The sequence below is a fragment of the Sinocyclocheilus grahami genome, unplaced genomic scaffold (assembly GCF_001515645.1).
Source record: "Sinocyclocheilus grahami isolate Dianchi unplaced genomic scaffold, SAMN03320097.WGS_v1.1 scaffold44.1, whole genome shotgun sequence".
NCBI classification, from domain to species: domain Eukaryota; kingdom Metazoa; phylum Chordata; class Actinopteri; order Cypriniformes; family Cyprinidae; genus Sinocyclocheilus; species Sinocyclocheilus grahami.
This window is the reverse complement of record NW_015505223.1, coordinates 2,036,848-2,051,761: the sequence shown is the minus strand read 5'-3', so window position 1 is coordinate 2,051,761 and position 14,914 is coordinate 2,036,848. Positions and strand designations below refer to the sequence as shown.

Here is a 14,914-nt window from a genome sequence, read left to right as displayed (position 1 = left end):
ATAACAAATATTTCTAATAATTAAAAGTCAAAAAGCGTGTGGTGCTGTTAACCTCAAAACTGAATCCCAGCAAACAGTGAGGCTGTCACAGGCCTTTTACATACACTTTAAGCATCTTTAATAGAAAGTGGGCTCACACAACTCACACAGAGCAGTGATATTACCAAGATCTGCCAGGTATATCAAGGTTAGCATGCACATAAAAAAAAATACAAATACACAAAGCCACTCACACAATGCACAGCAGAGCAGCATATGTGTGTACAATTCACAGCACTGAATCAATATGATCTCAAATCCACCAATACCAACAAAAATACATCAAAGTCCTATAAAAACAATTTAATATTCTCAAATGAGTTATCGTGAGTGATTACCCAACCTATCACTTCATAAAGAGTGACTACTAAGATCGAATTAATACGATGACAATCATTGCAGTGCTTTCATTGTTTTAATTATATTAGGAGGTGAATGTGTGTGTGTGTGTAAGCGTTTAGGGGGTGATGTCGGCTGCGTATCTCCAGTCGTCGCATGCAGTGTGACCTCACACTAGTTGTGACCCCTGAAGACAGCCTGTGTGTGTGTGTCTGGGTGCACATGTGTATGTGTGTCTGAGACTCCATGTGAACGCTTGTGTTTACTTGTTTGTGTGTGGTGGGCTCACACAACTCACACAGAGCAGTGATATTACCAAGATCTGCCAGGTATATCAAGGTTAGCATGCACATAAAAAAAATACAAATACACAAAGCCACTCACACAATGCACAGCAGAGCAGCATATGTGTGTACAATTCACAGCACTGAATCAGTATGATCTCAAATCCACCAATACCAACAAAAATACATCAAAGTCCTATAAAAACAATTTAATATTCTCAAATGAGTTATCGTGAGTGATTACCCAACCTATCACTTCATAAAGAGTGACTACTAAGATACAAGCACTCTTTTAACTTCGAATTAATACGATGACAATCATCGCAGTGCTTTCATTGTTTTAATTATATTAGGAGATGAATGTGTGTGTGTGTGTAAGCGTTTAGGGGGTGATGTCGGCTGCATATCTCCAGTCGTCGCATGCAGTGTGACCTCACACTAGTTGTGACCCCTGAAGACAGCCTGTGTGTGTGTGTCTGGGTGCACATGTGTATGTGTGTCTGAGACTCCATGTGAACGCTTGTGTTTACATGTTTGTGTGTGTGTGTGTGTGTAGAGGACAGTTGCCTAGCAGTCTCTTCCCTGCTGCTCCGCGGCCTGGCGCTGTCACACACTGCGATCATATCATTAACGCTTCATCATTACGCTCTTATTTGGATGCACTTTTCTCATGTGACCCACATAATGGGAGCACACAAATTCTCTCCAACAGCAAATCTTTTTTGAATTAAGTGCAAACTTTTATTTAGCAAGTACACATTAAACTGATCAAAAGTAAATACATGTATAATATTACAAAATATTTCAAATTGAAATAAATGCTGTATTTTTATGTTCATCAAAAACATTCTTAAAAAATGCATTACAGATTCCACAAAAATATGAAGTAGCAAAAACATTTTACAACATTGATAATAATGAGAAATGTTTCTTGAAGAGCAAATCAGCATATTAGAATGATTTCTGAAGGATTATGTGACACTGAAGACTGGAGTAATGATGCTGAAAATTCAGCTTTGAATCACAGGTATAATTTACATTTTCCAATTTTTCAAACAGAAAAGTTATTTTAAATTGTAATAATATTCCACAATATTACTGTTTTTATTGTATTTTTTATTAAATAAACGCAGCGTTGGGGAGCATATTCTTTCAAAAACATTCAACTCCAAAATTTTGAACAGGAGTGCATATAATTTTAGTATTCCAGTAAAACGCATTTAATTTATTGTGCAATCTCTTTTATTTATTGTAACATAGGTTATATATATATATATATAGACACATAAGTCACAATTAAAAATGTCTAAATATCATTGCATTTTGATTTCATTGGATTATCTGTCAAGATTTTCATAATTGGTACATGACGGGAAATGTTTCAGTTAAAGCAATCTTTGCAATATACGAGTAGTGATTTGCATTGGTAGATAAGTGCTCAAAAATGTAAAAAAACTCACACTGGACATGCACACATATCCACATATCTGGATAGAAAACACATGTTTTCTAAGTTCTAGTAGTAGTAGAAGTAGTTTTATCATTTAAAACCAACTAACTTTTTGTTCTGCTTGAAATGTGCTTGTTCTTTTTTCTTCAAAATAAAAGACACTTGATATTTTGTTATCTAAAGCAATGACACTCAGATATTTTTATGCATGGCTTCATTCTTAAAATATGTTATGGGGGGCACAGCATGTGTGTGTCTGTGCCTACGTAAAACACAACAAATCAAGAAACATCTTATGAGTCATTTGGTACCTGATGTCAGAGCTGAATCACTAAATATCGTTACACAAGGAAACAAGGTTGCTTCTAAAAGTCTTGAGCAGTTGTGTGCTCAGTAAAGCAGCTCTGATTTGCCTCGTCTGCTCGCTGTACTTACGGAAGTGTGTGTACACGTTCTGTGAATGACAGGTCCAGATGCTGGCCAGGCAACCTCTGTCCATGTAAACAGCTCTTGAACCCAAAACCCCGTGGTGATATGTCAGCCCACATTTTTAGTTTCCCTTGATTTGCCTCCCATACAAACCCTTACCCTTTCCACAGCTTTCTGTTTATGAATAAATCCAAACTGATCTTTCTGGTCCACCACAGATAAGCATGCAAAATTGCCTTTTTGATACCGTTGGATATTTTCTTCTATGTTCCCAAGTTCCTTATGTTACGATTAAATTGAATTGCATGGCCTTCTATATTTCTATAGAAATACACTGCACTGAAAACATTCGGAACGTCAAAGTCTAGAATGAATCTGCGTGCCATTCGGTTGCTCTTGATGTGCGCTTCATATATAATCACATATTGTCTTAATTTGTATTCATCATCATATCACAGCTGTTATCTCTCGGGATAGATATAGAAACTGACATTAAAAGTAAAAAGCTTTTTCATTATCACTGCTCGGTAAATCAAGTAACACTGTACATTTCATGCGGAGCCCTTATCACCGTAGGGTGATGTTCTACGATCTCACCACATTACCACCCACGTTAATGGCATTGGTGAGCAAAGACAGCATTAAGTTAATAGACCTGGCCACATCTTGCATTATAAATAGTCATTAATATTCCATTATCTGTCTGCACATGCCCACGAAATGCGCAGGAACTGGCAACTGTGCTGAAACGTACCTTTCTGCTTTTCAGGTAACACTGTGCATTCGGAATGAGGAAACGCTGTCTCGCGTGTCATCTTACCTGGTTTTGGGGGACGTCGTCAGCCACTCCTCATGTTTTTCAAATGTAATCAAGTAGGCCGCAATCTCCTGCAACAGAATAAATGAAGAAACATTTAGAAATGTGCTCTTTTTACTCTCTGTGTCTTAAAAATGCTGATATAGTTAAAAAACAATGCAATGTTAATCTCATATATCAGTTGAGATATAGGTTGACAAATATTTTCGATTTTAAGAAACTAAATCCTAGTTATCACTTTATCAGCAACAACATTACATACAGGGCCGTACTCGAAAAAAAACTTTCAGAAACTTATACGAACCCAGAAGGAGTGTATTTGGCACAGAACTCCGCCATACATCCAAATTGTTTTTTGGAACTTTGGCCATATTTAGCATGAGAATACAACTCTTTAACATTGTATATAAGTCAGAAAGCATGAAATAGCATTAGACCTCCCCTTTAAACCTTTAGGTATATACGACTAGACAGACATATAGATATAACAATGGATGGATGGATGGAATGATGTATAGAATGACAGAGACAGCCAGACAGACAGATAAAACAGATGAACAACTGAATGAACAATAGAACAAACAAATGATAGAACGAGAGATAGAACGATAGAATGATTGACAGAAAGACAGCTAGATAGATAGAAAGACAGCTAGATAGATAGATAGATAGATAGATAGATAGATAGATAGATGATAGATAGATAGATAGATGTGATCACACTATAGCTGTATTGTATGGTCATCATAACCTTGAGTCGAGGGCTTATTAGCTAGAAGAAAAGCAGGTTACATGTTGCCTTTAATGTTATCAGACTATTAAAAGTACTAAATCAAATGTATCCAAGCCGAGTGAGTTTGACTCTCTCAGGTGCTGTAAAATTGACCAGCTTTGTTCTGCAGTCCTTATAAACCTAGAGTACTCCATTTAAACACCACAAAACACTGTCATATAAACTTAACAAGTATTGTCCAAGAACATGATCTTATGAAACAAGGTTTGAGCATTAGTATGAGCAACTCGTCCATCTCTGAGCCAAGGTACGAGAGTCATGGTTGTTTCTAGATGACCTGAGGATGACCATCGTTCATCTGTCACTATGGGGTATTCGTAAAGTGTTCAGACTGCCCACTGAGCAGCTGTCAGGAGCCAGATTACACAGCCCCGAGGGGCGAATCGCATCTCGAGTCCTACAGCCAATCAGCATGCCATATCGACTATCAACTCGCCTGACAAGTGGCAGATCCTGCATCGTATCGCTGTGCAACCACCACAAGAGCGCTTAAGACAACATTCACGTGCAATGAGTTACTTATGCCTGAATTCTGAGATCAGTTGAAAGACCGATCTCATTTTATGCACCAGTGGGCTCATTTGAGCAAAGCGTGAGGAGAATCAGTGTCTGGGCTTCTAGAATCCAGAGGCAACGTACGTCACATATATGTTAACAGCTCTTTCACAGTTGTTCACGCTTTATATGAAGTAGAATGTGGCTAAAGAGAGAGGATTTGGGTAACAAGTGGCGCACGTCTACGGGACAGACACATCAGGACGCTCTTCACTAGCGTAGAGTGTTCAGATGACAGTCACGCGAAAGATTCGCTGCGTATCTACATGCGGCCATATGCTCTCTTGGCTCGGCTCTGAGAACAGGCAGAAGGCCCAGGGAAGTGTATGGGAACACAACTGGCAATGTTCTCTCTTGGTTTCAATTTAGAGATGCCAACTTGTGCAGTGCCAATTTAACCCTGCTGCCCTCATTACTGAAGGCAAAGAGGGGAGGGATGGGTCTAACAGAGGAGAAATGAGTAGTGCATTAAAGAGCCAAGAGGAAAGAGAAAGTGTTCATAGACACAAGTGTCTTGTGAACCATTCAGAAAAGAATCAAGAGTGCTTTTTAATTCCAATTGCATTTTTGAATTGGAATATTTTAATTCAGGAATTAAAACAGAGCTCAAATCAGTTTCTCATCCACACTGAAATGTCGGAAAACGTCAAATTCGCCTTACTGCGCATGTGTAAAATCTCATGAAAGATGAGACAGACAACAGACAGAATAAGTTTCACGCAATTCTTCTTGCAGGATCATTTCATTTATGGAAATCTCTCATCATTCACTGACGTGTCCATGTCCCGCTCACTCATGTTTGATCTAAAACACAACTGCCCATATGTTTTGTTGCAGGGCAGCAATTGTGAGTAATTTTTCTGTCATCTTTTTAGGACTGTAATATGAAGAGTGTACAAAGTAAATATCTTTAGCAACAGTGTGAAAGTGAAAAGTACATAACAGGCACAATTACCAGTATAAAAATATTTCTGTCATGACAACTCTCTGAGGGATTGGCATGGTAATGTACATGACAATGCTAATATATTTGGTCTTGGCGGAATAGATCTGCTACGCTGCTGGGTGCTGCTGCGGCAGAGCAAGTACAGAGTCTTGCTACTGCCAATACATCCACAACATGCTGCTGTAAGCATGTAAGAAATACTGCTGCTGCACATATAACACGTATGAATAACCCCCATATATCATACATGAATCACCTAATAGCAGATCTATACAGGTGGAGCTGGGGAAGGTGGAGGGTTTCTGAAGCAAGCTGCAACTGCTATTGCAAGCACTAATCATATATTTGAATGTTGAGCAGCGAGCTCATTGGCTACCGATACAGGAGAGAACCAATCAGCTGTGCCATGTGATAATGATGTCATTAGGTCTGATTGAGTTAGACCTATCGGACTGAGCCATCTAGAGTTTCATGCCAGAACTCTGTACATGTCTATTGGTACAATATGCGTCACATGACTAAACATGCGTCATCGTTTTCAAAAGCCTCCGTTTTCACATTCTACACTACTACGCGGAAACAGCATTTTCAAATGTATCCACTTTGGAGAGCATTTTCAAAAATTTCAGTTTTCCTTGACAAAAATGCCATCTCAATGTGGACGGAAGGCCAAAATGGAGAGAAAAACATGCATTTAAGCGAAAACATTAGTGTGGACAAGGCCTAAATTGTCAAGTCTCTACGTTTTTGGATGGATGGATGAAACAAATGACTGAACGAATAGAATGAAGGATTGAATGATAGAATGGATGGAAAGAGCAACTGAATGATAGATAGAACGATAGATAGATAGACAGACAGACAGATGGATGGATAGATGGATAGATAGATAGAAGAATCATTTTGAAATGTTTGTCTAATTATATTGATAACATTATTATAAAATTATTATATTGATGATAGTAATATAAGTTAATAAATATTAAAAAGTAAATGAAAAAAAATCAACATCTGATTACTGAACTGGAGGTTTCGTGTACCAAAACACGCTGGTCGCTAAACAAGAGGTCACAACATCCACACTAAGTAGCCAAAACCAAGACAATAACACTGAGCAAATGAGAAAAAAAATCCAGCTAGCATTATGGAGTGTGAGATTGGATAATCTGCTAGTTTTATCATTTGAAAGTGATCATACATGGCTTCTGACACCAGGCATGTGTGCCAACTCAACCGACGACCGCCTTCATTGTTGTCAAGTGATATTTTCACAAAGCATTTCATTATCTTATGTGACCGCAACACACACTTCTTTGTTATTCTGTTTACCTTTGGGCCGGGCCTGCATTTTCACTGTGTGATTGTTTGTTACGCTGGGACCCCGGGAGTGTCCTGGCACTGCCACTGATGAACTGAATGAAAAACAATGGGCCGCTGTAATTTGGCAAACAAGCGTCAAAACAGATACCGAGCATCGGGGAGCCAGGCCTTTGTCAAATTCTGTTTATTCTGGAGTCAATTCTCAGCGGCCTGCTCGTCTTTTCTGTCCCTTCTCACCCTAGTTTTCCTCATTTTCCATTAGGCTTGCTTTTAGTGCTTCCTACACTTTCCCAGCACTCCTCCCCTCCTCTTTGCTCTCATTGCCTTATTATTCCTCTGTTCCGTGCTCCTAACTCAGAGCTGTAGTCACCAAAGAGATTATATGACAAAGTCATTTTGTATTGAAATGAAGATGAAGGCCTCGGGGCTTCAGTGTTCTGCCAGAGAACATCCCTTCCCTGTTTCCTCGTTTCTCCCGTTCCCTTTCCCTCCGATTTCCCATGAACGCTGGGAGCCAGTCGTTTGGCTTCTAGCGAACCTGCTCCAGGCAGCTCTTTCCCTAACCTGCACTTAACCTGAAGGGTGGCACCGCCTCGCTCTGACTGCCAATGAGCGCCTCCAAGTTTGCCACTCAGGAGCCGACAAATGTGAAACTCCTCAAAGCGTTCTTTAAACTATAGTAGGGGGTAAATGGGAGTCAAGAGAGGCGTGTGAGAAGGAGCCGGCTTTCCAGATGAATTGAAGTGTCTTCTTCCTTCTAGACAATGCCTCTCTCTCCACCTCTCTCTCAGGCTTACGTCTTGAATGCTTGTTGCTAAACTTTATGAAATGCAAATCCACCTCCTGTGAAAATGATCTTTGAAACACTTCTAGCAATTCAACACCAAAGGAAGACATGAGCAAATCCTGCTACCTGTTTCAAAAGGCCAGGCCTGCCATCCGTCTCCCTCTGTTGTTCCCAATATGAAAGACAAGTCGTTGTGAACAATATGACTCCCTGACAGGCTCATTTAAAGGGAAACGTTCGAGCTGCCAAACAGACAAGGTGGAAAACGTGTGGATTTTACATCGCCGTCGAGCTTGTGAAAAAACCGTAGAGACTATCTAGTTCAATTACTCCAGCTATTAACTCAAAGTGTCAGTCACTCTTTGATCAAGCACTTTGTTGAAGTGATCAAGCCGGCCCGTTTGAGCTCAGGGGAGTCTTTTGTTCTTGACCATGGGTAACACTCTAGAATTAGTTAAGGCAAAAATTGCAATTACATTAAAAAAAAAAGAAAAGAAAAAGTTTTTGCTACAAGATCTGTGGTGCGCTAATGCAATGCACCAGTATGACAAATAGGGAAAAATGAGGGGAAAATAAATAAATAAAATGAGATATGAGACAGACAGTAGCTAAAATGCCCACTCCTAATACAAGGCTCTTACATCTCTGAATGATTTCTGCATAATTCATATTCAGTTTCTAATTTAGGCCAAGATGGAGGCCTTGTAGTTCTGCTGAGGGTCATCCTAAAACTGACTCTCATTTGACCGAACTCGAATGCACTTTAAACCCAAACTGCTCCCCGAGGCACCGTGAAGAAAGCTGTAGAGAGTCCTCATTCTGCTGAAACTACTCTCCTCCACAATTTGCTGCAGGGTGAAGAAAATTTTGCATGACAGATCCTTTTTGAATACGTGCCCTGATTCATTAGCGCAAGACTCCATCACACTTGGTTCCTGCCATGGTCCCCACAGGTACCTTTAAATCCTGCGTTACATAGATGGCTGGCAGTGAAATGAGTATTAGTCAGAGCATACCCTGCTGAACTACGCTGAACGCACTTAAACAAACACTCACACGTTATCAAGCGGGACGGTCAGCTCTGATGTGAGCACACCATCACTTTTAATCTGTGTAACCATGGGGTTCCTCAAGGGCAGCCTGGAAAGACTAAGGTGTGAACAAACATTAAATTAAAAGAACTGTTTTAAATGTATTTTAAAATGTCATTTATTCCTGTGATGCAAAGCTGAATTTTCAGCATCATTACTCCAGTCTTCAGTGTCACATGATCCTTCAGAAATCATTCCGATATGCTAAATTGCTGCTCAGGAAACATTTCTTATTATTATCAATGTTAAAAACAGTTTTTGTTGCTTTCTATTTTTTGTAAAAACAGTGATACACTACCATTCAAAAGTTTGGGATAAGCAAGATTAAAAATAAAAGAATAATAATAAATAATAATAATACTTTTATTCAGCAAGGACATATTATAATGATCAAAATTAACAGTAAAGACATTTTAATGTTATAATTTATAACATAACACTTCAAATAAATTATGTTTTTTTAATCAAATCATTCTAAACAATTGTTTTTCACAAAAATATTTAGCATATATATTAAGCAAATTTTAAACATTGATAATAAGAACTATTATTAATAATTGAGCACTACTAATAAAAACTGATAAAAATGATACAAAACTGAGCAGCAAATCAGCATATTAAAATGATTTCTGAAGGATCATGTGACACTGAAGACTGGAGTAATGATGCTGAAAATTCAGCTTTGCGTCACAGCAATAAAATACATTTTAAAATATATTCACATAGAAAACATTTGTTTTAAATTGTAATAATATTCCACAATATTTTTGATCAAATAAATGCAGCCCTGGTGAGCATAAGATACTTCTTTAACAAACAATAAAGAAAACTTAATTATTCCAAATTTTTTAACAGCAGTATAAGGAAAATAGGGAGGTTCTTAGAAACCCACATTATGAACTTGTTCCTCTAGGCCTGTATGTCAGTGAGATGTGCTTCCACATGTGGCTGTGTCTTTCTCTTTCCCTCCCAAGGTCAGCAGCAAAAAAGCGATGAAGTCCATCCTAGAGTCTAGTTGTCATCTCAATAATCATAATCAAACTGCTCATCCACAATCTTTTACATTGTCTCCCCACCCACTCAGTAGATGAAACGTCACCAAATCACAGAGAGCAAATTGACAATCCACTTTAAAAAAGTGGGATTGGAAATTGAGCCATTAATCATAGTGCTTGCGTCCGCCACACTGGTCCTCATACTGTACGCATGCGCACACACAAGCCAAGACCGACATGATGCTCAGGAGTCTCTATAGCTTATTGCAGTGAAAAGATAAATGCTTCCTTTAACTGTCATTTGCCAATGTCTCTCTTGTACTTTGTGGAGATACCGCTCCAGAGCCCACTTTGATTAGTGGATGTGTGTGGTTGGGCTGTCCAGACGCTGGCTCAAGGAGAACGACTCCGGCGAAGGTGCAGAGGACATCACAGTGCTCTAAGATTGATGTTCGCTCAGGTTGGCAGAGGACTGGAGAAATGTACTGTGGCATACTTTAAAAGAAGTCTCTGCCAGAGAAGGGCAGGGAAGGTGAGAGGACCATTAATGGGGATCCAGGTCATAGAGTGGTCCTGAGTATGGTCCTCCAGGAACCTCCATCTGAAAACTTTTGGAAGAACTCAAAGAACTAAATCAAGTGGTTTAATTAATCAAGTGCTAGTTGTGTAGCTACACCGTTGGGGGCACATTTAAGGGGTCCTAAGAATAGGAGATGAGAAGGACAGTAAGTGTGAACGAAAACAATTCATGTGACAATGCAGAACATGAAAACATTCCTCAACATGTCTCAACCCAAAGACAGAATCAGTCTGAAGGTCAACAGGAAATCAAACTTGCCTTTACTTTCTTATGTACCTGTTTGTTGGCAGTAAAATGCATGTCACTGAACAATATTTCAAAAAGTTTTACCAAAAAAAAAAAAAAACCTTAATCAAATAGCTTGCTCTGTCTATGAAATGACTTTCTTTTCAGATGATGTTGTCGATACCTATTATAGAATTAATTGTATAATACTCCGATTATGCAGGTAAAAAGGGGTTAAAAGCCATTTCATGTTGCCTAAAAACAGAAGTAATAATAATAATTATTATTATTATTTATATGGAACCTTTAGTACATAAAATACAACTCAAGGTCCTTCACAGATATAAAAATATAAAAACAGTGGAACGAATGAATGGATGGATGTCATACACAAAATGCAGTTAAAACGGCTTCACAAGTCAGAATATTAGTAAAATAAACTAGAACTGAATTGTTAGTAATATAAAATGCATGAAAGAATAAGAAAAAAAATATATATATTTCAATTAAAGCAAGATTATAAGAAGCTGCGAGAGCAAAATGCATAAAAGTAACTAAATAAAGAAATCTGAAAGAAATAGGTATGTATTTGCTTTTAAAAATATGAATGCTATTGTGAATACCTATTTATTTAAAAAAAAATGTATACATATATATTTGCTTTTTTTAAAATGTGAATGCTACTGTGAATATCTATTCATTTTAAAAAAGGAAAATAGTTATGTATTCGCTTTTTAAAAAATATGAATGCTATTGTGAATATGTATTTGTCTACTTTTGAGTGTTTGAAGTTTTCTGATTTTCAGATGACTAACAGCAGCTCGGCCTGATCTGCTAACCTTTAGACCCACATCAGTAAACAGACCACAACAATTCAGCTTGTTTTAGCATGAGCTGCACGCACAGCTCTCCAGCTGTTTGATACAGAGAGCTGGCAGGCAAACCTGTCACCTCAGCACAGAAAATAACTCTCGCTATGCGCTTTGAGAGACGTGGAGGGCCAATAGGGGCAAACAGGCTAAAGTTTTACTTCTGTTGTTTTTATATTTTTGCAGGTGTGCATCCCAGCAGACCTCTCAGCACAGCAGCTGTTTAAGGTTAACCTGCAGCACTCAGTTCCAGTTGTTCAAAGAGATGTAAACATTTGTGTAGAGTGTGATCAGTCACACTGGGTGATGATGTTTGTTTTGGGTCATTAATATTAATATATGACAACAGGTTCCAGGACACAAGGCTTTTATGAATTATGAAAGAATGCAGAGAACGAGGAAATTGGATTCTGCATGTGTAAAATGTAACCTTTGCGTTTAAAAAAAAAAAAAAAATCTGCTAAAGATCGATTTGTGAGCAGTGCAGAAATGAGAAAGATACTTAAGATTTTACTAGGATCCTGATCTGCGTTATGTACAACATGTGCAATGATATTGGTAACTAACAAGCTAAATCTAATAATCAGTGCTGGGTAGATTACTTACAAATTGTAGTACGTTACTGATTCCAAATTACATGACAAAAATTGTAATTAGTAACGTAATCCATTACATTAAACATTTTAAGTAACATAATCAGACTACTTTTTGATTACTTTTAGATTTCTTTTAACCTAACTCGTTTATCACATAGATGTAAATAGGATAATCTTGTACCATTTTGGGTTCATGAGTTTAACGAAAAGCTGATAATTAATCAAACCATAAAAATGTAAAAATAAATCATTTAAAAAAAAGACAATAAAAAACACTTACTAAAAAATATTAAATTTTTCAACTGATTTCCTGCATATCATGTGACCATTAAAACCAACATCAGAAAACTGTAAACATGCATTAATAAACATTAATTACCTTAAAGTTACATTACATGTAAATAATAAATATTTATGAAACATGGCTGTGCACCATGAGCTAATGTTTAAGCGCTAGGAAAAAAAAAATTATAAGTTGAAAAACAAACAAACAAAAACTTCATGTTTTTAAGTTAAGAAAAAAATATCTTGCATATTTGTAGATTGGCAAACTACAGTGTTAAAGTGGGTTCCTGTAGCCAGCCCGTAAATTAATGAATGTCTATTAGTAATATATGAATGTACATCTGTTAAAGGAATAGATGTAAAACATAAATAAAAAGTGTATTCCTGTTGTTTAACGGGTAAAGGATTGCGCAAGCAATGCCAAGCTGGCTTGTATTACCAGGGTAAACTGCAGTTCAAATGCACTGTAAGTCACTTTGTTTAAAAGTGTCAGTCAAACGCATAAAACCTAAATGCAAAATGGAGGTATAGAGCTTGAGCTGTCACTTTTTCCTTATTCCTTCTTGTTCATTTAGACTCTCTCACATTTAACAGTCGCTTTCATTATTTTGTATTCCTAAAGGCTTTTATTCTCCATTTCTCTATATTCTCTCCCTTCATCTTCTCTTTTCTCTATTGTTTTGCAGTGGCCTTGTTCCTCTCTTAGGTTATCTGTTTGTTTTGGTCAATTGTAAACCTCAGGCGATGATAAGGAGAGGGCGTTATTGTGCTGGAGAGGTAGAAGAGAGAGAGAGAGAAAAAAAGTGTTAGAGAGAGGTGGGCTGAATCCTGGCACTTAGCAAGATTGTTTTTCCTTGTCCAAGTACCAAGGCTGCTGACTTCCATGATAAAAATGAAACTCTCATTTGCAAGGATGTTATCAGATAGTCAAGAGCGGTAGAGTGAGAGAGAGAGAGACCGAAAGAGAGACAGGGAAGAGGGTCAGCCATTAATGAAAACAGCGGCTGCATTATTAGAGGTGATGTGATTTTCCCATTACCGTGTGCGTGAGAATGATTCAGTTTAAGTGTCAGCTATGAGCAGCATACTCATCTACATACTACACACTCATAAATGCATCTCAGCTGTGTAATTGACAGGTTAGAGGTGTAACGACAATAGCGAACAGCCTTCGAAAGCAGCACTAAAATAATATATATTTTTTGTAAATAAAAAGCTCATTCATCTAATTAGTCCACAGCTTTCACTAAAACAGGGATATTTACAGATGGAAAAACTTAAATCGCAATACTTCGTCCAAGCAATTTTCCTCATAATTGCAAAAGCCTAAACGTTTTTAATTTGTTTTGAACTTGTCCACTTGTTTAGCTCCCCACTTGCACAGTGAAGCAGTAAATAGTTCACTCAGATCATTCACATTACAGCTCGTCGGACAGCGACGGCAATTAATAGCTGGCTCTGCAGATCAATTAAAACCACAAAAGCAAAACAAGTCACATACAGTAAAAGCTACGGAAGGCCAAAATCAAAGAGCGCTCAAAATAAGACATTTCCTGATTGTTGTCGGTCAAATTTTGGACGACCAATGCAATGCCTTTTCTTCATTGTATCGTGAGAGAATAAGTACAGCCAGGGAGCAAACCGCCACCATCCACACATGTGCTCCACCTCTTGTTACAACAAGAGGGAGTGAAGGTCACATCCCAGGCAGAAGCTTCTAGGAGCCGTCCCGACTCTGCCAGTGAGGCCCCGGTGGGGAAGGAATGATGGAACGTTTCATGCTTTCTCCACGACACGCGGGCCCCATCAGGAATACATGATCCGACAGAGACAGGAAGGAGGAGAGACGTGTCCTCCGCTTGGGCTCACCCGGGATCTACTCCAGAAATGCAGTGGCACTCGTCCTCGCCAGGGATCGAGGCTGCTGCTCGCGCTCGATTGGGGACACAATGGAATATTGAATTTCCTCCACTGGCTGTGATCTGAGATGTGCTTCCTAGCCTGGTGATGCCAGATCAGCGGTGCCACCAGGTTGATGCGAGAACTCACTGATAAACTAAATGTGCATCCAAGACACACAACAAGCACACCTTCTCGACATGTGTAATGCTGTACAATATTAGAATATGGGGGAAAATAAACTGTAAGATTTGGGGGTCTACATATGTCCTAGAATAGTAATGCTAGACTACTTCAGTAGTATTTATTTTTTTACTGCTAAAAACAAATTGTACTATTATTTCAGCTGCCAATATGAGTGTAATACTCTGGTTTACTGTGTTAAAATCCATTCTGCAAAGAAAACATGAAAAAAAAGGATCTACTTATCTACTTCATCTTCTGGTTTAGGGTGCAACAACAAAGATGGAAGAAAATGAAATGCTCCTTTATTCTTGAAACCCATTAGGCTTTGTTCCAAGGTTGGGCAAAATTCATAATTTAAGAATTGGCTTGCTTTCAATTCCTGATTTAACAACAAATGCAATAACAAATCACGTGTTCTTCCACCGTGGA

At 38.2% G+C, this 14,914-nt stretch overlaps 1 protein-coding gene across 6 annotated transcripts in view; it reads right to left on the bottom strand.

Moving 5' to 3' along the window:
• The window catches only part of camta1b (calmodulin binding transcription activator 1b), a 299,937-nt gene that overhangs the window by 153,336 nt on the left and 131,687 nt on the right, over positions 1 to 14,914 (bottom strand). For all 6 annotated transcript variants that reach the window (XM_016268238.1, XM_016268239.1, XM_016268240.1 and 3 more), the window contains exon 3: positions 3,362 to 3,429. In XM_016268238.1, coding sequence (XP_016123724.1) covers positions 3,362 to 3,429 — 68 coding nt within the window. The remainder of the gene's footprint in view (positions 1 to 3,361; positions 3,430 to 14,914) is intronic.